The sequence below is a fragment of the Theropithecus gelada genome, chromosome 13, assembly GCF_003255815.1.
Source record: "Theropithecus gelada isolate Dixy chromosome 13, Tgel_1.0, whole genome shotgun sequence".
Lineage (NCBI taxonomy): Eukaryota > Metazoa > Chordata > Mammalia > Primates > Cercopithecidae > Theropithecus > Theropithecus gelada.
The window spans coordinates 47675629-47696520 of NC_037681.1; the positions used below are offsets into that span (position 1 = coordinate 47675629).

At 52.1% G+C, this 20892-nt stretch overlaps 3 protein-coding genes across 5 annotated transcripts in view; 1 reads left to right on the top strand and 2 right to left on the bottom strand.

Annotated features, from left to right (window-relative positions):
- The window catches only part of TRIM54 (tripartite motif containing 54), a 25610-nt gene extending 13610 nt beyond the window's left edge, over positions 1 to 12000 (top strand). The window contains exons 2-10 of one of the 2 annotated variants that reach the window (XM_025405718.1): positions 2145 to 2317; positions 2821 to 2992; positions 3102 to 3227; positions 9554 to 9649; positions 10180 to 10413; positions 10675 to 10697; positions 10809 to 10933; positions 11054 to 11146; positions 11450 to 12000. In XM_025405718.1, coding sequence (XP_025261503.1) covers positions 2145 to 2317; positions 2821 to 2992; positions 3102 to 3227; positions 9554 to 9649; positions 10180 to 10413; positions 10675 to 10697; positions 10809 to 10933; positions 11054 to 11145 — 1041 coding nt within the window. In that variant the 3' untranslated portion in view covers position 11146; positions 11450 to 12000. The remainder of the gene's footprint in view (positions 1 to 2144; positions 2318 to 2820; positions 2993 to 3101; positions 3228 to 9553; positions 9650 to 10179; positions 10414 to 10674; positions 10698 to 10808; positions 10934 to 11053; positions 11147 to 11449) is intronic. The other variant, XM_025405719.1, reaches the window with a different exon arrangement.
- Positions 11964 to 20892, bottom strand: part of UCN (urocortin) — a 12378-nt gene continuing 3449 nt past the window's right edge. Inside the window, exon 2 of the mRNA XM_025405721.1 lies at positions 11964 to 13815. Coding sequence (XP_025261506.1) covers positions 12084 to 12959 — 876 coding nt within the window. The 5' untranslated portion in view covers positions 12960 to 13815 and the 3' untranslated portion in view covers positions 11964 to 12083. The remainder of the gene's footprint in view (positions 13816 to 20892) is intronic.
- The window catches only part of MPV17 (MPV17, mitochondrial inner membrane protein), a 14123-nt gene continuing 7247 nt past the window's right edge, over positions 14017 to 20892 (bottom strand). For both annotated transcript variants that reach the window (XM_025405722.1, XM_025405723.1), the window contains exons 3-8: positions 17476 to 17591; positions 17159 to 17251; positions 16973 to 17068; positions 16699 to 16731; positions 16385 to 16437; positions 14017 to 14500 (exon numbers count right to left, since the gene is read on the bottom strand). In XM_025405722.1, the coding sequence (XP_025261507.1) occupies positions 14431 to 14500; positions 16385 to 16437; positions 16699 to 16731; positions 16973 to 17068; positions 17159 to 17251; positions 17476 to 17591 (461 nt within the window). In that variant the 3' untranslated portion in view covers positions 14017 to 14430. The remainder of the gene's footprint in view (positions 14501 to 16384; positions 16438 to 16698; positions 16732 to 16972; positions 17069 to 17158; positions 17252 to 17475; positions 17592 to 20892) is intronic.

Consider the following 20892-nt stretch of genomic DNA (forward strand, 5'->3'; position numbering starts at 1 on the left):
GGAATGCATTGTCTTCCAGCCAGTTAGGATTAGGTTCTGTTATGAGTGGCAGAAACACCAAAATAACAGTGGCTTAAAGAGGGTAAAAATTTGCTTTATTCTCAAGCGAAAGTATGGGTGGACAGTCCAGGACTGCCCCATCAGAGACCTGCTCCTTTCATCTCGTTACCATTTTCAACATGTGGCTACCACTTCATGACTCAAGATGGCTGCTTCAACTTGAGCCATCCCATCTTCTTTCCAGTCAGCAGGCAGGAGAAAAGGGGAGGAGCAGGGCATGCCCCTCCCTTGAAAGATGGTTTATGCAATTTCCTACAAATTACACGAAACATTTGCATATACATCCCAGAGCACAGCCAACTGGCCACACCCAGTTGGAAGGGAGGCTTAGATTCACGGTTTTTGTTTGTTTGTTTTTTTGAGATGGAGTCTGCCTCTGTTGCTCAGACTGGAGTGCAGTGGTACTATCTCAGCTCACTGCAGCCTCCGTCTTCTGGTTTCAAGCAATTCTCCTGCCTCAGCCTCCTGAGTGGCTGGGACTACAGGTGTGCACCACCGTGCCCAGCTAATTTTTTAATTTTTAGTGAAGATGAGTTCTTGCTATGTTGCCCAGGCTGGTCTCAAACTCCTGAGCTCAAGTGATCTGCCCACCTCGGCCTCCCAAAGTGCTGGGACTACAGGTGTGAGCCACCACACCCAGCCCTTTATACCATGTGTCTTGTTAAAACTCAGCGCCCTTATTATTAAAGAAGAAAAGGTGGTGAACGTCCGGGAACAATAAGCAGTGTCTGCCAGTCTTTCATCTCTGCATCTCCCCACACATAGACTCTTTTCTCTGTAGACCAGCCTTCTCTGTTCAGAGTTTATGACCCCTCACACTTTCCAGGGTGGCCATGATGTCAGCTCTTAGCCCAATTCCACAGGTCTGTTCAGTTCCTAAGCAGCACATGGTGCAGCCAGCTAAGCCCCTGAGTCTCAAGTGCAGATTCTTAGGAGAGAACATTTAATTGGTTCTGCTTGGGTCAGGTGATCACCTCCTTAGCTCTGAATCAGTCATCTGTGGCACGGATCTGTCTTCTAGGAGAGGATGGAGCAACTTCTCTAGGAAAGAGATGTAAGCGGGAGGAAGTGATGGGTGTCTGTTAAGTCCTCCTTCTGAACTTACCCCTGTCACAACACCCATCCTGCTGGATGCAGTTGTTGGGTGCTTGTCCTTAGAGCAGGATGCATTTTCCTTGTGTCTTTAACTCAGAGTCTAGCAACTACCTGGCACACTATAAATGAATAATCTAATTTTATCCTCAGCTTTACAGAGGTTGAATACCTGCCTAAATTTATATAGTTAAGAGGTTGGGCATGGTGGCTCATGCCTATAATCTCAGCAATTTGGGAGGCCAAGGCGGGAGGGTCGCTTGAGGTCAGGAGTTTAAGACCAGCCTGGGCAACATAGTGATACTTCATCTCTACTAAAAATTAAAAAAATTATCTGAGCATGGTGGTACATACCTGTAGTCCCAGCTACTCAAAAGGCTGAGATGGGAGGATTGCTTGAGCCCAGGAGGTCGAGGCTGCAGTGAGCTGTGATCCCACCACTGTACTCCAGTCTGGGCATCAGAGAGAGACCCTGTCTCAAAAAAAAAAAAAGGCATCAGAGAATTACCTGGCTAGTTACTGTTTGTGAACCCCATTGTTGAGCACTTGTGTCTGCTGTACCCCTCCCCAGGACTGCAGAGAATCCCCCCCCAGATGTGGCTCAAGAGGGCCCCAGACTGGAAGACATTGGCCGCACCACTCAGAGTCCATTTCCTGCCTCAGCCTTATTGCCAAGGCCAATGTCTCCCCACAGCTCCAAGCTGGGCCCCTTTGGAGAGATCCCAGCCTGACTACACCTTTACCAAAGCTGGTCTCTAGATGCAGGGGCACTCTAGGAGGTGGGCTGAGTAATGAGGCAAAGGCGGGAAGCAGGGTCTCCATAGCCGTACACCCTGCGCTGCTCTCAGAGGTGGATCCAGCCACAGAGAAGAGCTGACATCTTCCCCTCTATCATATTCCTACTCCCTAGCCCCCAATCCCTTTCCCCCTGCCTCCTCCGAGTCCCTTCATGCCTCCCCGTGCCTGTTCTCTCAAGCCATCTGTCGCTGCAGGCCTCGAATCCTCTGTGGCAGTCCCGGGGCTCCACCACTGTGTCTTCAGGAGGCCGTTTCCGCTGCCCATCTTGCAGGCATGAGGTTGTCCTGGACAGACACGGTGTCTACGGCCTGCAGCGAAACCTGCTAGTGGAGAACATTATTGACATTTACAAGCAGGAGTCGTCCAGGTGAGCCGCCAGGGTCTCTTGCCTCTCTAAATGTCAGGGCTTGGGACACAGCCAAGGAACCCATCAGAGCCAGAAGGGAGAGACTGAAACCGTCAACCCACCTGTTCTGTCTAGAGACAATAGGACTGGATCCGGAGAGGGATTGCCTCAGGCCTTCCAGAGTGGGCAGTCCCTGATTCCCTAGCCAGTACTTCACTCCTACCCTCTTCTCCTGGGAGAGGCTGGCAGTCCACCAGCAAGATCCTCGCCAACCCTCCAAGATTTCCTGTCCTGTGGGACTTCCCTGCCCCCTGAAATACAGACTATTCTTGGATCCAGGCCTTCTCTATCTCTTAGCTCCTTCTATTCCCCAAACTCAGAGCTCTGTGGAAGTACTCACCAGTTCAGCCACAGCACTAGCTGCAGGGGTGGAGAAGGGGTGGTAGTTGGTGGAGGCTGAAGAGAAGGCGTTCCTAGGACCCTTCATGCTTAAGGTCCACCTCCCCCTGCCCACTCCTCTCTAGGCCGCTGCACTCCAAGGCTGAGCAGCACCTCATGTGCGAGGAGCATGAAGAGGAGAAGATCAATATCTACTGCCTGAGCTGTGAGGTGCCCACCTGCTCTCTCTGCAAGGTCTTCGGTGCCCACAAGGACTGTGAGGTGGCCCCACTGCCCACCATTTACAAACGCCAGAAGGTATCAAACAGGGGAGGGAGTAGATGTGTGGGAGATGGGGGCTTAGGACAGGGTCTCAATGTCAGCCTCTTATTCCACTTATCTTTTGTTTATTTCTTTATTTATTTAGAGACAGGATCTCACTCTGTTGCCCAGGCTGGAGTGCAGTGGCACAAATACAACTTACTGCAGCCTTGATCTCCTGAGCTCAAGTGATCCTCCCGTCTTAGCCTCCCAGAACACTAAGATTATAGATGTGAGCCACTGCACTCAGCCCTATTATCTATCTATCTATCTATCTATCTATCTATCTATCTATCTATCTATCTATCTATCTATCTATCTATCTATTTTGATATGGAGTCTCGCACTGTCACCCAGGCTGGAGTGCAGTGGTGCAATCTTGGCTCATAGCAACCTCAGCCTCCCGGGTTCAAGCCGTTCTTATGCCTCAGCCTTCCATGTACCTGGGATTACAGGTGTGTGCCACCACGCCCAGTTTTTTTGTTTTTTTGTTTTTTTTTTTTTTTGATTCCTGGCTTCATGTGATCTGCCCACCTTGGCCTCCCAAAGTGCTGGAATTACAGGCGTGAGCCACTGTGCCCAGTTCCATTCATTTATTTTTGAAGAGATGTGGGGATCTCTGTCGCCCAGGCTGGGATGCACTGCTATGATTGTGATTCACTGCAGCAGCCTTGAACTCCTGGGCTCACGTGATCCCTACCACCTCAGTCTCCCGAGTAGCTGGAACTACAGGCATGTGCCGCCATGCCCAGCTTATTTATTTATTTATTTGAGACAGAGTTTCGCTCTTGTTGCCCAGGCTGGAGTGCAGTGGCGCAATCTCGGCTCACTGTAACCTCTGCCTCCTGGGTTCAAGCGATTCTCCTGCCTCAGCCTCCTGAGTAGCTGGGATTATAGGTGTCTACCACCATGTTCAGCTAATTTTTTGTATTTTTAGTAGAGATGGGGCTTCACCATGTTGGCCAGGCTGGTCTGGAACTCCTGACCTCAGGTGATCGAACCACCTTGGCCTCCCAAATGCTGGGATTCCAGGCGTGAACGCCCACGCCCGACCCTAATTTTTTCATTTTTACATAGAGACAGGGTCTCAGGCAGGGCACAGTGGCTCACACTTGTAATCCTTTAGGAGGATACTACTAGTAATAAATATTAGTAGTAGTAGTGGTACTAATAATACTTTCGAAGAAGGAGGCAGGGGATTGTTTGAGTCCAGGAGTTCGAGACCAGCCTGGGCTGTGTAACACAGTGAGACCCTTGTCTCTACAAAAAATTAGCTGGGCATGGTGGCATGCCTGTAGTCCCAGCTACTCAGGAGGCTGAGGTGAGAGGATCACTTGAGCCCAGGAGGTTGAGGCTGCAGTGAGCCGTGATTGAACAACTGCACTCCAGCCTGGGTGGTAGAGTGAGACCTTGTCTCAGAAACAAAAATAAAATATTAAAAAGAGACAAGATCTCACTGTGTTGCCCAGGCTTGTTTTGAATTCCTGGGCTCAAGCCATCCTCCTGCCTCTGTTAGAGGAAAGAGGTCTTGATTCAGACCCCAAGACAGGGTTATTGGATCTCGTGCAAGAAAGAATTCAGGGCTAGTCCATAGAGTAAAATGAAAGCAAGTTTATTAGGAAAGTAAAGGAATAAGACAATGGCCACTCCATAGACAGACCAGCCCCTAGGGCTGCTGGTTGCCCTTTTTTTTTTTTTTTTTTTTAGACAGAGTTTCACTCTTGTCACCCAGGCTGGAGTGCAATGGTGCAATCTCAGCTCACTACAACCTCCGCCTCCCAGGTTCAAGTGATTCTCCTGCTTCAGCCTCTTGAGTAGCTGGCATTACAGGCACATTCCTGGCTAATTTTTGTATTTTTAGTAGAGACAGGGTTTTACCATGTTGGCCAGGCTGGTCTCAAACTCCTGAACTCAGGTGATCCACCCTCGTCGGCTTCCCAAAGTGCTGGGATTATAGGCATGAGCTACCGGGTCCAGCCTGTTTGCCCATTTTTGTGATTATTTCTTGATGATATGCTAAACAAGAGGTACATTATTCATGCCTTCCCTTTTCAGAATATATAGGGTAACTTCCTGACATTGCCTTGGCATTAGTAAATTGTCATGGCGCTAATGGGAGTGTAGCAGTGAGGACCCCCAGAGGTCACTCTCATTGGCGTCTTGCTTTTGGTGGGTTTTGGCCGGCTTCCTTACTGCAACCTGTTTTATCAGCAAGGTCTGTATGACCTGTATCTTGTGCCGATCTCCTATCTCATCCTATGACTTAGAATGCCTTAACCATTTGGGAATGCAGCCCAGTAGGTCTCAGCCTCATTTTACCCAGCCCCTATTCAAGATGGAGTTGCTCTGGTTCAAACGCCCCTGACACCTCAGCCTCCCAAAGTGTTGCTCCACTTAGTTTTAAAGTCAAGCAGGCTGGGCGCGGTGGCTCACGCCTGTAATCACAGCACTTTGAGAGGCGGAGGCGGGCGGATCACCTGCGGTCGAGAGTTAGAGACCAGCCTGACCAACATGATGAAACCCCGTCTCTACTAAAAATACAAAAATTAGCCAGGCGTGGTGGCATGTGCCTGTAATCTCAGCTACTTGGGAGGCTGAGACAGGAGAATTGCTTGAACCTGGGAGGTGGAGGTTGCAGTAAGCTGAGATCACGCTATTGCATTCCGGCCTGGGCAACAAGAGCAAAACTCCGTCTAAAAATAAATAAATAGCCCAGGCGCGGTGGCTCACGCCTGTAATCCCAACAGTTTGGGAGGCCGTAGCGGGTGGATCACGAGGTCAGGAGATCGGGACCATCCTGGCTAATGTGGTGAAACCCCGTCTCTACTAAAAATACAAAAAATTAGCCAGGTGTGGTGGTGGGTGCCTGTAGTCCCAGCTACTCGGGAGGCTGAGGCAGAAGAATTGTTTGAACCTGGGAGGTGGAGCTTGCAGTGAGCCGAGATCGCGCCACTGCACTCCAGTCTGGGCGACAGAGCAAGACTCCGTCTAAAAATAATAATAATAATAAATAAAATAAATAAATAAATAAAAATAAGATCAAGTGGATTAAGCCAGGCGCGGTGGCTCATGCCTGTAATCCCAGCACTTTGGGAGGCCAAGGTGAGTGGATCACCTGAAGTCAGGAGTTCCAGACCAGCCTGGCCAACATGGTGAAACCCTTTCTCTACTAAAATTACAAAATTAGCTGGCATGGTGGCGGGTGCCTGTAATCCCAGCTACTCGGGAGGCTGAGGCAGGAGAATCACTTGAACTCTGGAGGCGGAGGTTACAGTGAGCCGAGATTGCGCCATTGCACTCCAGCCTAGGCAAAAAGAGCGAAACTCTGTCTCGAAAATAAAATAAAATAATAAAAGTCAAGCAGATTGGGGTGAAAGTCCTAGCTCTGTGCTTGACTCGGTATGTGACCTAGGTATGTTACTGGACCTTTGTGGCCCTCACTTTCCTCATGTGTGAAATGAGGGTGAAAATGCCTACTTGTGAAAGTAGCTATAAGGATAAAATTCGATAATGGATGAAAGCACAGACTTCAGTATGGTGGGCTAGATACTCGCAGGGTCCTCTCACTGTCACACAACTAGATTCTGTATAAAACAGAATTTTCAAATTATATTGCTTGGTACATAGAAGCAAAGGAAATCATTGGGGGTGGGGAGGGGCGAAAAGAAAAGGCTGAGCTGAAAGCAGAACCCTGAGTGGCAAGCACAGAAAAGGCAGCATTTCCCAGAGGACCAGTGCTGGCAATGTCACTGAGCTAGAGACCAGACTATTCCTCCAAACCCCTAAAAGAGGGGTACTTGCAGCTAAGATTCCAGAGACCTGGCTGGGTGCTGTGGCTCACGCCTGTAATCTCAACACTTTGGGAGGCTGAGGCGGGCAGATCACTAGGTCAGGAGTTTGAGACCAGCCTGGCCAACGTGGTGAAACCCTGTCTCTACCAAAGATACCAAAAATTAGCTGGGCGTGGTTGCAGGCCCTGTAATCCCAGCTACTCAGGAGGCTGAGGCAGGAGAATCGCTTGAACCTGGGAAGTGGAGGTTGCAGTGAGCTGAGATAACGTCATTGCACTCCAGCCTGGGCAACAGGGCAAAAAGTTCCGGAGACTGCAGGTTAAACAAGAATCCTAGGAGCTAAAGCAGTAAATTGCGCCACCTGGCTTTCAACAGAGGCAAATGCAAATACTGCCTGGAGGAGAATATGCTCAGTTTAGGCCTGTAGGTATTCCCTAGATTAATTAATATCAACAAAATATTGGCTCACAATTGAAGGTGCACAGAGAAACGTAATCCATGAGTGAAGTCAGCAGACATAAAAATTACAGATTTAGGACACCCCCCAAAAGGAACTGAGATATTGGAATTATTAAATAATTGGAAGTCACTATGAATCAAATGCTTTTTATTTTTTTTTTTTTATTTTTTTTTTTTTTTTGAGACTGAGTCTGGCTCTGTCGCCCAGGCTGGAGTGCGGTGGCCGGATCTCAGCTCACCGCAAGCTCCGCCTCCCGGGTTCACGCCATTCTCCTGCCTCAGCCTCCCGAGTAGCTGGGACCACAGGCGCCCACCACTTCGCCCGGCTAGTTTTTTGTATTTTTTAGTAGAGACGGGGTTTCACCGTGTTAGCCAGGATGGTCTCGATCTCCTGACCTCGTGATCCGCCCGTCTCGGCCTCCCAAAGTGCTGGGATTACAGGCTTGAGCCACCGCGCCCGGCCTCAAATGCTTTTTAAAACAAGATGAAAAATTTAAAAAAACCAAACAATAATAGAATACCAAAAAACAACCATGTAGCTGGGTGTGGGGGCTCACACCAGTAATCCCGACACTTTGGGAGGCTGAGGTGGGAGGATCACTTGAGCCCAGGAACTGGAGACCAGCCTGGGGAAATGTTGAAACCCCGTCTACAAAAAAAATGCAAAAAATTAGCTGGACGTGGTGGCATGCACCTGTAGTCCCAGCTACCTGGGAGGCTGAGGTGGGAGGATCACCTGAGCCTGGAAGGTCGAGGATGCAGTGAGCTGAGATTGAGCCACTGCACTCCAGCCTGGGAGACAGAGTGAGACCTTATCTCAAATGTGTATATATATATAATATATATAAAATATATTATATATATATATAATAGAACATTTAACAGATGGCTGGGCATGGTGGCTGGAACCTGTAAACCCAGTGACTAGGGAGGCTGAGGCAGGAGGATAAGGCCTGGAGTTTGAGACTAACCTGGGCGACAGTGAGACCTCCATCTCTAAAAAAAATTTTTTTTTTTTTGAGACGGAGTCTCACTCTGTCATCCAGGCTGGAGTGCAGTGGCAGGATCTCGGCTCACTGCAAGCTCCGCCTCCTAGGTTCACACCATTCTCCTGCCTCAGCCTCCGGAGTAGCTGGGACTACAGGTGTCCACCACCACACCTGGCTAATTTTTTATATTTTTAGTAGAGACGGGTTTTCACTGTGTTAGCCAGGATGGTCTTGATCTCCTGACCTCGTGATCCACCCACCTTGGCCTCCCATAGTGCTGAGATTATAGGTGTGAGCCACTGCACCTGGCCTAAAAAATTTTTTTGTTGTAATTAGTTGGGAGTGGTGTCATGTGCCTGTAATCCCAGCTACTGGGGAGGCTGAAGCAGGAGGATCGCCTGAGTGCAGGAGTTCGAGGATCCAGTGAACAATGATCATACTACTGCACTCCAGCCTGAGTGACAGAGTGAGACTGTCTCTTACAAAAAAAAAATTCGGCCGGGCGCAGTGGCTCACGCCTGTAATTCCAGCACTTTGGGTGGCTGAGGTAGGCGAATCACAAGGTCAGGAGATCAAGACCATTCTGGCTAACACGGTGAAACCCTGTCTCTACTAAAAATACAAAAAATCAGCCGGGTGTGGTGGCGGGTGCCTGTAGTCCCAGCTACTCTGGAGGCTGAGGCAGGAGAATGGCGAGAACCCAGGAGGCGGAGCTTGCAGTGAGCTGAGATCACGCAACTGCACTCCAGCCTGGGTGACAGAGCAAGAATTCGTCTCAAAAAAAAAAAAAAAAAAAAAAAACTCAACAGGTGAATTAAATGATAGATTTGTCTGAAAACAGAACTAGTGAATAGCATGAGAGGACTAAAAGAAAAACAGAATGTGCAGTTCTAGGAGATGAGAAGGCTGAGAGTGAGAAGGTCTAACAGGTCTAATCAGATTCCCAGAATGAGAGGATAAAGAGAATAGAGAAAAGGCAATATTATGCAGATGGATAATCGTGAAGAATTTCTCAGAATTTATGCAGGAAACGAATCTACAGATAAAGCATCTAGCCCAGTGCCTACTATCTGGTGGATGTTTGGAGACTGTCTGTTCCTTCCCCACTTAGTGGTGGAGGGCTTCTCTCCACCTCCTTCCAGAATCCCTAGAATGTGCTTCTGTACCTTTTGATGGTTCAAACCTTCTAGATTGCTGTAGATGCCCTCATGGGGGGTGGGGTGGAGGGGCCAGCCCTCTCCTAGGCAACCCGGGCTGGGGTGAGGGGTATAGCTCTAGGTGAGGTCCCAGCTCTAAGTGCTAACCTGTGTGTGTATCAGAGTGAGCTCAGCGATGGCATCGCGATGCTAGTGGCAGGCAATGACCGTGTGCAAGCAGTCATCACACAGATGGAGGAGGTGTGCCAGACCATCGAGGTGAGCCTGGGCTGGAGGGCGGGGGGAACAGCAACTGGCTGGCCTGCGGACCCCGGGCTCCCAAGAGAACTGCTCCTCTCTGACCTCTGGCCAAACTGGTCCAAAAGTTTCTGGGGTCCTGGGAGTGGTGGGAGGTGCTTTTGCCAGGCTGCTGGGTGCTCATTCCAGCTTTTCCGAAAAACTTTAATCCAATTATTTAACTTCTCTGTGCTTTGGTTTTGTTTAACCTCATAAAACAGTGATGATGATAAATGGTACACCAGCTACCTCATGGGTTCTTTTTGAGAATTATATGGAATAATGCAAATAAAAACCAGGGCTAGGGATATAGACAACACTCAGTGAAGCTACTTTAAAGCATTGTGTTTTTATTATGGAAAAGATCTGGGCTGGATTCTGGCTCAGCCACTAACGCACAGTGTCACTATGGGTGGGTCACTTTCTGTGTTGGTTCTCTGTGAGTATCCTGTGCTTTCCCAGCCACCGGGTCTCAGCCACGCCTTCCCTCATCCTTGCTCCCCATCTTTTAGGACAATAGCCGGAGGCAGAAGCAGTTGTTAAACCAGAGGTTTGAGAGCCTGTGCGCAGTGCTGGAGGAGCGCAAGGGCGAGCTGCTGCAGGCGCTGGCCCGGGAGCAAGAGGAGAAGCTGCAGCGCGTCCGCGGCCTCATCCGTCAGTATGGCGACCACCTGGAGGCCTCCTCTAAGCTGGTGGAGTCCGCCATTCAGTCCATGGAAGAGCCACAGATGGCGCTCTACCTCCAGGTGGGCCCTAGGGGAGGGTAGCAGTGCCGCACAGTGGCTAGAGTCGGGGCCTTGGTACCTGGAGACCCAGGTTCAAGTCTTGTCTCTTGCACCTGTTTGCCACTACGACCGTGGGAAAGTCACCCCCTCTGAGTTCATTTTCTACTTAACGATTGGGATGTGCCTTCCCACCTACCCCACAGGACTGTGGTGAGACTCAGAAATGGGACTTTGCCCGGGTTGGCCCGGTGCTTACTCTCACCCTCCTTTTCTTCCCTGCAGCAGGCCAAGGAGCTGATCAATAAGTGAGTAGGCACAGCGGGAAGGGAAAGGAGGGGGCTGCGCTGCTCCACTGGCTGGGGGCGGGGCTTGAGGGTGCTGGGGCATTGCCAGCTGAGTCCGTGTGGCCACCGCAGGGTCGGGGCCATGTCGAAGGTGGAGCTGGCAGGCCGGCCGGAGCCAGGCTATGAGAGCATGGAGCAATTCACCGTGAGCGTGGAACACGTGGCTGAAATGCTGCGGACCATCGACTTCCAGCCGGGTGAGGGAGGTGGCCGAGGGCCGCTGGGACTGGGGTTCGGACCCTCTGTGTGGGAGATGAGGAGGGCACGATGGCCGGAAAGGCAGGGACTCCACCTCACCAGGCCTTCCTTGGGCCCAGGCGCTTCCGGGGAGGAAGAAGATGAGGAGGTGGCCCTGGACGGAGACGAGGGCAGCGCGGGGCCGGAGGAAGAGCGGCCGGATGGGCCTTAAGGTGAGAGCGGCCCGAGGGGCTTGGGGTGGGGCCTGGCTGGTGTGCTCGCGTCCCCTCCCCCAGTGATTGTCCTCCCTGCGGGTCGCATGAAGCCCCCATTCGTCGGTGCCACCCAACCCCGGAGCCACAAAGGGCGGAAAAATACACTTTCCTCCTCACCCGCCGTTCCTCGGGGTGCTGGGAGGCAGGCAAGGCAGGCTGAGTAGAGGAGGAACCCACGTGGCGGAGGACGGAGTGAGCGGGGCTCGAGCTGCCTGGCGCCTTCGCAGCACCAGCCCACCGAGCCTTCTTTCCCGGGTACAGGCCTGCGCCAACCCGACCCTGCTCGAGCGCCCGCGCTAGGGTCGGGGAGGATCTGCGCAGAGACCGCAGCGTCGCCCAAATCGGCGCCCGCCCCGGGAGGATCTCAATAAAGAACTCGAGCGTCCCCGACCCGTATCTCCTTTCGCTGCCCAATGCCGCAGCCTCGGCTTCGGAGGCGACCCGCCGACCATCCTGCCCTTCCCAGAACCTGAGACTATCCGGGGGGCGGAAGCCAAATGAACCCCTGTTGGGCACCTCTGTGATGCCAGGAGCGAAATGGTGAGCCCAGCGCCCTGGGAAAAGGGTCAAGGGCGGGGCGGTGGTGCTGGGACCTCTGAGGTCCTAGGGATTTGGGGACCCCTAGGGTTCAAAGGCACCTGGCTGACCTGGCTGAAAGCCGCTCTCCCGGAGCCCCCCACAGCATTTTGTTCCCCTCCCGCTGGCCCGGGGGCCCCACCTTCCCACGGGTTCCCACGCTGCTGTGACTGCCCTGCCCCCACGACAGAAGCCAACGGGTCTTCAGTACTTTTATTAAAAAACAGTCAAGCAGAGAGTGCCCTGGTGGCTCTGCCCCGCATCCCAACCCTGGGGTGGGGGAAAGGGGTCAAAGTTTTCGCGGCCACAAACCGGGCCGTCACTTGCCCACCGAGTCGAATATGATGCGGTTCTGCTCGGCGCGCTCCCGCTGGCTCTGCGTCCGCGCCAGCTCCAGCAGGGTCCGCAGCAGGTGAAAGGTGAGGTCAATGGACAGAGGAGGGTTGTCCCGCCGCGGCCGCTCACCTGCCGTCCCGGGTTCCCATCGGCTGGACCCTGCGCGGCGCGGGAAGCGCTCCGCCAGCAGCAAGAGGAGCGCGCGGGCCCCGCCGCCCTGGTTCCGTGCCCCGGGGCTCCAGCGCAGACTCGGGTCCTGGACCCCGGCCGCCTCGGGGCTCCTCTGGCTGTTCCCAGGGCACAGCTGTAGCAGGAGCAGCAGCGCGGCCAGCAGCGCCGCGCGCCCCGCCTGCCTCATGGTGCCGCCGGCCCTGGACACACAGGGGCAGCGCAGGGTGAGGTGCGCCTGGGGCAGCTGCAGGAGGCCGCTCCCCTCCCTGCGCTCGCCCGGCGACCCTTCCGGTAGCTGCCCAATGCCCGCAGCCTGCCCTCCAGCCCCGGCCACTGCGCCAGTGCTGTTCCATCCCTTCCACCCAGCTTCCCTCCCGAAGGAGCGCGGTGGCTGAGCTGAGCGGAGTCCTGGTGCTGGGGGAGGCTGGGTGGACGCTCTGAGCCACTCACAGGTTGTCGGCGAATGTTTGTACGGTCCAAGATTGAGCTCCAGTCTCTGTCCCTCGGGGCGGGCCGAAGGCGCCTTGGGGAACACAGGGTCTGTCCCGGGACTGCCGCCAGCCTTATATAGCGACAGGACAGCTCCGACTGACGTCAGCGAAGAACATGCACTGATTGTAGAAGCAATGACAGCCACAGCTTCGAGTCTGGCGGCTGGCGGGCCCCGGAGGGGCGCACCTCCCGACATGAGCCTTCGTCTCCCTGGGGCTAGCGCTGGAAGCAGCACTGGACGCAGGAGAGCAAGAAGCTGGCTGGGGCGAAAGGACTGCTCTGGGACCCACGGGAGTCCCTCGCCCTGCTTAGAACCGCCAGCAGTGACTAGGGCCGTCACCAGGCCAGACTAGTCCGGGTCGCGTGTTCTGACACACGAAAGGGAGGCGGGACCGTGGGGGCTGTCCATGGTGCTGACCCCGTCCTGCGCCTCTAGAAGTGGCTAGAGATGATGTGAGAACGCTGTACTGCTGCAAACCACTGCCTCGTGGCAGCTATCAGTTCTGCAAATGCAGGTATCAGGAGTCCACCGCTGGCACTCAGCCAACACAGTGGGTCCCATTGAGAGGCAGTCTTCCACAACCAAAGTCTCCCAGCATTCTCATCTTTTTCCAGCCCCAGGATCCAAATTCTAGGGCTGTCTGACACAGGCACCATGTAACAGGGTCTCTGGCCTCCAAGTGCGTTCAGACCACAAATATGGCCCATCTGCTTTTGAGTTTGTCCAAAGTGGTAGTTTAGCAAAGTTCCGTTTCTCTCCTGGGAATCATAGCAGCAGTATTACTCTGCCCATGAGTAGTAAAGAAATATGGGTTCAAGTTTCTGCTAACTCCTGGTGTGGGCAGGTCACCTCCCTTCTACCAACCTCAGGGTTCTCAGTTGTAGAAGACTGGGCTTGGCCAGGCGTGGTGGCTCACGCCTGTAATCCCAACACTTTGGGAGGCCGAGGCAGGTAGATCACCAGGTCAGTAGTTTGAGATCAGCCTGGCCAATATGGCAAAACCCCATCTCTACTAAAAATACAAAAATTAGCTGGGCATGGCGGTGCGCACCTATAGTCCCAGCTCCTCAGAAGAATCACCTGAACCCAGGACGCGGAAGCTGCAGTAAGCCGAGATCGCGCCATTGCACTCCAGCCTGGGAGACAGAGCGAGACTCCATCTCAAAAAAAAAAAAAAAAAAAAAAAGATTGGGCTTGGTGGTCTCTTGGCTTCTTTCCAGCTCTAGAAATGACTCCCCATTACCACTGCAGATTCCGGATTACACATTTAATAACATATTTACTGAGGCATCATATAAAGGGTTCCGGGGGTCTCTGAAGAGCTGGAGCTACAAGGCTAGGCAGGGTTAGAGTAACAAATGTGTCTATGAAGAGTGGGGATGAGTGGCATTTGCTGGGATATGTGTGTAAAGTTGATAAGGTCATGAAAGTTCAACAGATATTTATGGAGTGCCTAGTATGTGGTGGGAATAAGACTATTATCAAGGGCTCTAAAGCAGTCAGTGCACATTTTAGAGTGAAGGGAGCATTGCAGGGTGCTAGTCCTCTTAAGTTCTGACTGGCAACCCAACCCTGTGGAAACTAGTGTGCCCACTTTAGGAAGTGTCTGACCGTTCCAGGGCCAAGCTGCATCACTGCAAGGTGGAAACGATGGAGTGAGGCCAGCTTAGAGCCGATGTGCCTTCCAGGACAGGTAGGAGTTCCAGATAACAGCAACACATTGGACAACGGCCAACCTAAGGAACAAGAATAACACGGTGAAGAGGAGGAAAGCTAAGCAGTGAGCAAGGGCTGGAGATGAGAGTGTGAAATGGAAAAGGAGGGATCATGTCAGAAGATTGGCAGGTTTAGGTCTCTTTCCTTCAGCGCCTTTTTTTTTTTTTTTTTGAGATGGAGTCTCCTCTGTCGCCCAGGCTGGAGTGCAGTAGTGCGATCTTGGCTCACTGCCTCCCGGGTTCAATCAATTCTCCTACCTCAGCCTCCCAAGTAGCTGGGACTACAGGTGTGCTCCACCACACCTGGTTAATTTTTGTATTTTTAGTAGAGACAGGGTTTCACCATGCTGGCCAGGCTGGTCTCAAACTCCTGACCTCAAGTGATCTACCCACCTCGGCCTCCCAAAGTGCTGGGATTACAGGTGTGAGCCACCGCACCCAGCCCCTTCAGTGCCCTGTGAAGGGCCTGTGTGGCTTGGACTAAAGGACAACTGGCTCAAATTCTAGTGCCATCCCAGAGCTCTGTTTCCTGGCTGAGAGCCTCAAAGGCTAAATATTTAGCGGCTCTCTTGCCACATGTAGCTCTGTTAATCACAGAAAGGGCCCCTATCTGTCCTGTACCAGCTGAGATTTCATCTTCCAAAATGTACGGACTACCATACAAAGTAGCATCTTTTTGTTTTAAATTAACCTTGCTCTGGTTTCAAAGAGTGTTGCAAAGGACCCTAATGTTTAAGATTTGGTTCATAAGTCTGTATTCCTTTTTTGTTTTCTGTTTTGTTTTTTTTTTGAAATGGAGTCTCACTCTGTTGCCCAGGCTGGAGTGTGGTGGTGCGATCTTGGCTCACTGCAACCTCTGCCTCCCAGGTTCAAGCAATTCTCCTGCCTCAGCTTCCCGAGTAGCTGGGACTACAGGCACCTGCTACCACGCCCAGCTAATTTTTGTATTTTTAGTAGAGACAGGGTTTCACCATATTGGTCAGGCTGGTCTCGAATTCCTGACCTTGTGATCCGCCCGCCCCAGCCTCCCAAAGTGTTGGGATTACAGGCGTGAGCCACTGCGCCCAGCCTTTTTTTTTTTTTTTTTTTTTTTGAGACAGGGTCTCACTCTGTCACCAGGCTCTGAAATGCAGTGGCACAATCTTGGCTCACAGCAACCTCCATCTCTCGGGCTCAAGTGATCCTCCCACCTCAGCCTCCCGAGTAGCTGGGACTACAGGCATATGTTACCATGTGCCTGGCTAATTTTTTGTATTTTCTGTAGAGATGAGGTCTCGCTATATTGCCTAGGCTGGTGTCAAACTCCTAGACCCTAGCAAACCTCTCGCCTCAGCCTCCCAAAGTGCTAGAATTACAGGTGTGAGCCACCATGCCCAGCCAGTCTGTATTCATTTTAGCTATGTTATTCATGTACATTTTGGCCATGTTCCCCCTTATTTTCCCCTGTTCCCACAATCCCTCACCTCCAAGCATTTGAACCACACATCTTCAGTTCCACTATTTTTTTGGGTGCAGTTCAGCAACTGTCTTTATCATGAGTGTCTGGCCAGGCTTCTACTTGGCTTTCTGGTCTACCTCTCTGTCCAACCTAGGCTGCAGCACCCCAGCCACTGTCCCTCCAGATACGCCATCAAAGGCGGAGCCCCAGGTGGGATGGAGACAAGGGTGGTAGAAGCAGGATCCTCCCTAGGGAGATGAAGAAGGTCAGTGGGCAGACACTCTGGACGGTTTCTGGAAATGGCTAGACATCTGAATAACACGCTTGGGAATCTGAGAAACTCTGATCAGGGCTCAGTGTTCCAGTTGGGGGTCTAAGGTAGCTCAAGGTTGAAATGAGAATCATTTTGTCTCCAACTGTTGGTAACGTGGGTATTCCTTGATGGGTGGGGTAGGGGTGCGACATACCTGTAATGAAGGGGGACCAGGTAGAAGTTGGCTAACTGCACAGCAGGCCATAGCTGCAAGAGAGAAGGTAAAGGTTGGATGGCTGCCCCACCACCTGACCCCAGACTCACTGTCTTGCCTGGCCCTACCCCAACTTCTGCACATAAGAGAAAGGTGAACAATTGGGTGATGGCTTCCCTATTTATGGTGCCCATCCTGGGAATGAAAGAGTAATCCCAACGGAAGGGCTTCCCATGTCAGGAGGACCCCCAATCCCAGGACAGTTCTAGACTTAAGGAAGCAGAAGAACAAGCAGTTGAGGTGTCAGCTCTTACATAGTAGTTGGTGATAAGGGCATCAGGATAATCCTGGGGAGACAGAGAAGGAACAAATTAACACTTGCACCTCCAAGCAGCTCCCACTTCCCAGTGTGAATGACAGACTTGGGTTCAAAGAGCACATTCCTGCACCATAACCCTCAGCTCCTCTCCTTCATGGCCTGGGACTCAACCTGCACTTACCCCCTTTTTTATCCCTGTAAAACCTGTCTCCTTCCCCTGGGCTGTCAGTCTGCTAGCCAGAGACATTCTCCACACCTGCCCAGCTCACCCGCTGTAGTTTGGCCCAGTTGTCCTTGGCTGACAGTCCATTGAGTGCCCCTACCAGTGGGAGAAAGCAGCCTAGAAAACACGGGGCAAAGCCCCCCTAGGGAAGAGAAATTAAAGTCCTATGAGTGCTGAAATCCCCACCTACCCCCAACACAGCTCACCCTCCCCACTCCGTTCTCCTGCTCACCTGATCCAACATCATCTTCTTCAGTGCATCCACCTTGGTGGTGCCAGGGATGAACCGATCCAAAACCTTGTACCAGCCTCCTACCACAGGGCCCTGGAAGTAAACCCCAGATAGCAGCAGGCTGCAGTGAGGGAGCACTAGGCCTCTACCTCACTAAGCTCCCCGCCCCAAGTATCAGAAACCCTTAGGGGAAGTGGACACTAAGAAAAGAGGGCGGCAGGTTGGCTTAGGTGTGACAGTCCAAGGGAAGCCAAAGGATGACAAAGAACTAAGACTACTGTTGAGTCCACTGAAGCCCTGCTGAGGGGAGAACTTACCACAAAGCCACAGCCCAGGGACATCATAGTCAGAGTCCGGCCTCTCTGGTGTTCCTGCAGACCCCGCCTCTCCACCAGCTGCTGTGAGATAATGTCACCCAGGCCCATCAGGGACCCTATGCAGGGTACACAGGTGTTGTCAGGACATCTCCTGGGATGGGCTGCCATTCCAAGGAAGGAGGGACATCTGCTGACCTCCACTGAGACTCTGGTACTCTCATCCCCAGGGCTTCATTCTGGAAACAAATGACTAGTCCCTTCCTGCTGCCTCAAAGCCCTCATCTCCCAAGGATGGTGACACCTCATGTGTATCCTGTCAGAACTGGGATGAGCAGGCCCAGGAACTTTGCATTGAGCAGTAAAGGGAAGTCAGAGTCAGTAAATAAAGAGAGAGGAAGGAGAATTTAAGGCCACAGGGCTGAGAACCACAGACCGTCAGAATCAAAAGGGGCTTTAAGATAATTTAATGCAAACCGCTTATTTTAGAGGTATGGAAACGAAGTCCAGGATCCCACATAACCAGTAAGTGCAGGGCCAATGCAAGAACCAGGTGGCTGGATTCCTAGACACTTCTTTCTAGGACACAGCACAATGAATAAATCATGTGTACAATGGTAGGAAACCCTGTTTTCTCCCCCGAGCCCAATGCAAGACCCTGCCAACAGCTTTCACCTTGGTCTAAGAGATCTCTATTTGGGGAGAACAGCAAAAATAACTTTTTTTTTTTTTTTAGACTGAGTCTCACTCTGTTGTCCAGGCTGGAGTGCAGTGGCATGATCTTGGCTCACTGCAACCTCTGCCTCCCGGATTCAAACGATTCCCCTGCTTCAGCCTCTCAAGTGGCTAGGACTACAGGCACCCACCACCATGCCTGCCTATTTTTTGTATTTTTAGTAGAGATGGGGTTTCGCCATGTTGGCCAGGCTGATCTTGAACCCCTGACCTCAGGTGATCTGCTCGCCTTGGCTTCTCAAAGGGCTGAGATTACAGGCATGAGCCACTGTGCCTGGCCAGAATAACTCTTTTTCTAAAACAAGAGTGCTGGTCTGGAATTGTGGCTCACACCTGTAATTCCGGCACTCTGGGAGGCTGAGGCAGGAGGATTGCTTGAGCCCAGGAGTTTGAGTTCAGCCTGGACAATACAGCAAGACCCAACTTCTACAAATTTTTTTTTTAAATAATTAGCTGGGCATGGTGGCACGTGCCTGTAGTCCCAGCTACTCAGGAGGCTGAGGTGGGAGGATCGCTTGACCCCAGGAGGTCAAGGCTGCAGTGATCACGCCATCACACTGCTGCCTGGGCGACAGAGCAAGACCCTATCTCAAAAAGAAAAAAAATAATAAAAGAAGAGTGCTCAAATGGTCATAAGCAGGAAGATGACTGGTTGAGCTGATAAGAGTCCCCACAAGAAAGAGTCTTGGCCACCTCTTAGCACAATCAATCAGCTAAACCGAGATTTCCTCCATTCACAACCTTAGATCAAGTTGGCAATGAATATAGTGGCCATTTCCCCCCCAGGACTCTGCACCTGCTTCCCTTTCCCTAACTGCACAGATACCCAGCTCCAAGCAGCCCTATTTAGACACCCACACCCAGAAACTATGACAGAAATCATCACTGTTTACAGAGCCCCCACTCCGTTATGGTGGCGTGATGATTTCTAGCAAATACACACTTACCAGGCCACTTGGGAGTGACCGTATGATTTCCGGCTCGCCTGTCTATCTCACTGAGTAATGAGAGCCCCCTATCCAAACCCGTAGTCACACTGTCCCTGTGCCCTCAATTAGCACTGGACAAACACATCCTTCTGCCCCATTCCTTGGCCCGGAGCTGGCTCTGACGTCCATGCTGGCTGCACACTCACTGCTGCGCTCCTCCTCCACACCCTCTGCCCGGCCCTGCCCCTGAGCAGCCTAGTCAGTGACAGCTGGGTATGGCTGAGAGCTGGGGCTGGGGCTGGGCACCCATGCCTCACCTGCGCTACTGGACATGGAGCAGCTCTGGGTACCCCCAATCCTGTCTTGTCTCTCCCTGAAACTCCCAAAGTGGTGGGGGTCTTCCAGAACACTGCGAGACATGACCTCTCAGAGTCAAGGATAGAATCCCAGACACCTTTGTTATCCCATTCCCCCACCATACAGCTAAGCAAGCCCCTGGTAAGTGCTCAGAAAATAAAGGGAAAACGTCAAATGTACTGCTCCAAACAGCAGGACGACTCTGAGAAAGGGCCTAAAGAACTCTTAAGTTCCCAAAGGTCCAAGTCGGGTAGAAGGTGCGAGGACGTCTAGGGGAACTGCAGGTTTGCTCCCACCCCCAAGCAATCAGCACTGGTTTCCCTATCCCTCCAGTCAGGGATAAGAGGGAGCTGCTGCAGCCCTGAAGAAAGGGAAGAGTGCTGCCGAGAAGACCAGGGGATGGTGAGGCAGAAAAGGCAGTTCTTTCTGAAATGAAGGGACCAACAGTGTAATGGTCTACTTTGGTAAGGTGTTTACAAAGGGCTCTTACACATTTAATCCTCACAAAAGATCTGGGAGGTAGGTGGTCACACCCCCATTCATTCATTCATTCACTTTTTTTTGAGATGGAGTCTCGTTCTGTCGCCCAGGCTGGAGTGCAGTGGTACGATCTCGGCTCACTGCAACCTCCGCCTTCCTGGTTCAAGCGATTCTCCTGCCTCAGCCTCCTGAGTAGCTGGGATTACAGGTGCCCACCACCACACCTGGCTGATTTTTGTAGTTTTAGTAGAGATGGGGTTTCACCATTTCACCATGTTGGCCAGGTTGGTCTCGAACTCCTGACCCCAAGTGATCTGCCCGCCTCGGCCTCCCAAAGTGTTGGGATTACAGGTGTGAGCCACTGCACCCGGCCTACACCCCTATTTAATGATGAGTCTTTGAGAGATGAGGTGGCTTGGTAAAGAGTGCAGTTGGAACTGAACCCAGTCCTTCTCTCAAGGAGGACCAAGGAGGCCAGGGTATTCCCAGCATGGGCTGAGATGGGCTCAGAGGTCAGTAGCACCAGGAGGCCCCTGTGGCTGCTCCCCTGCTAGGTGTTCCTGCCCACGTGAGGCCCCAAAGGGCTTGCATATCAAAGACATTCCCTAGACTAATGCACTTCCTCTCTGTCTTTACTCCCACAGATTCCATCACTCTGCTCCTTGTCACCTCGTGGGGATGGCAGGCAGCAATATTCCTGGGAAAGAAACAGAGAAGTGTGTGTGTTTTCACTCTTCATGACTTGCCAACAGTCACACAACAAGCTAGAGGCAGAGCTTGAATGAAAAGCCAGGTCCCTGACTTCTAGCCCCATAGTTTAGAAGCCTGCAGCCTTGGAGAAAGATGGATTCAAGTCCCCCAAACTGTGCCCATCAAGCCTGAGGGACTACCAAGTGACAGGGCAGCAGTAGGGGTGAGT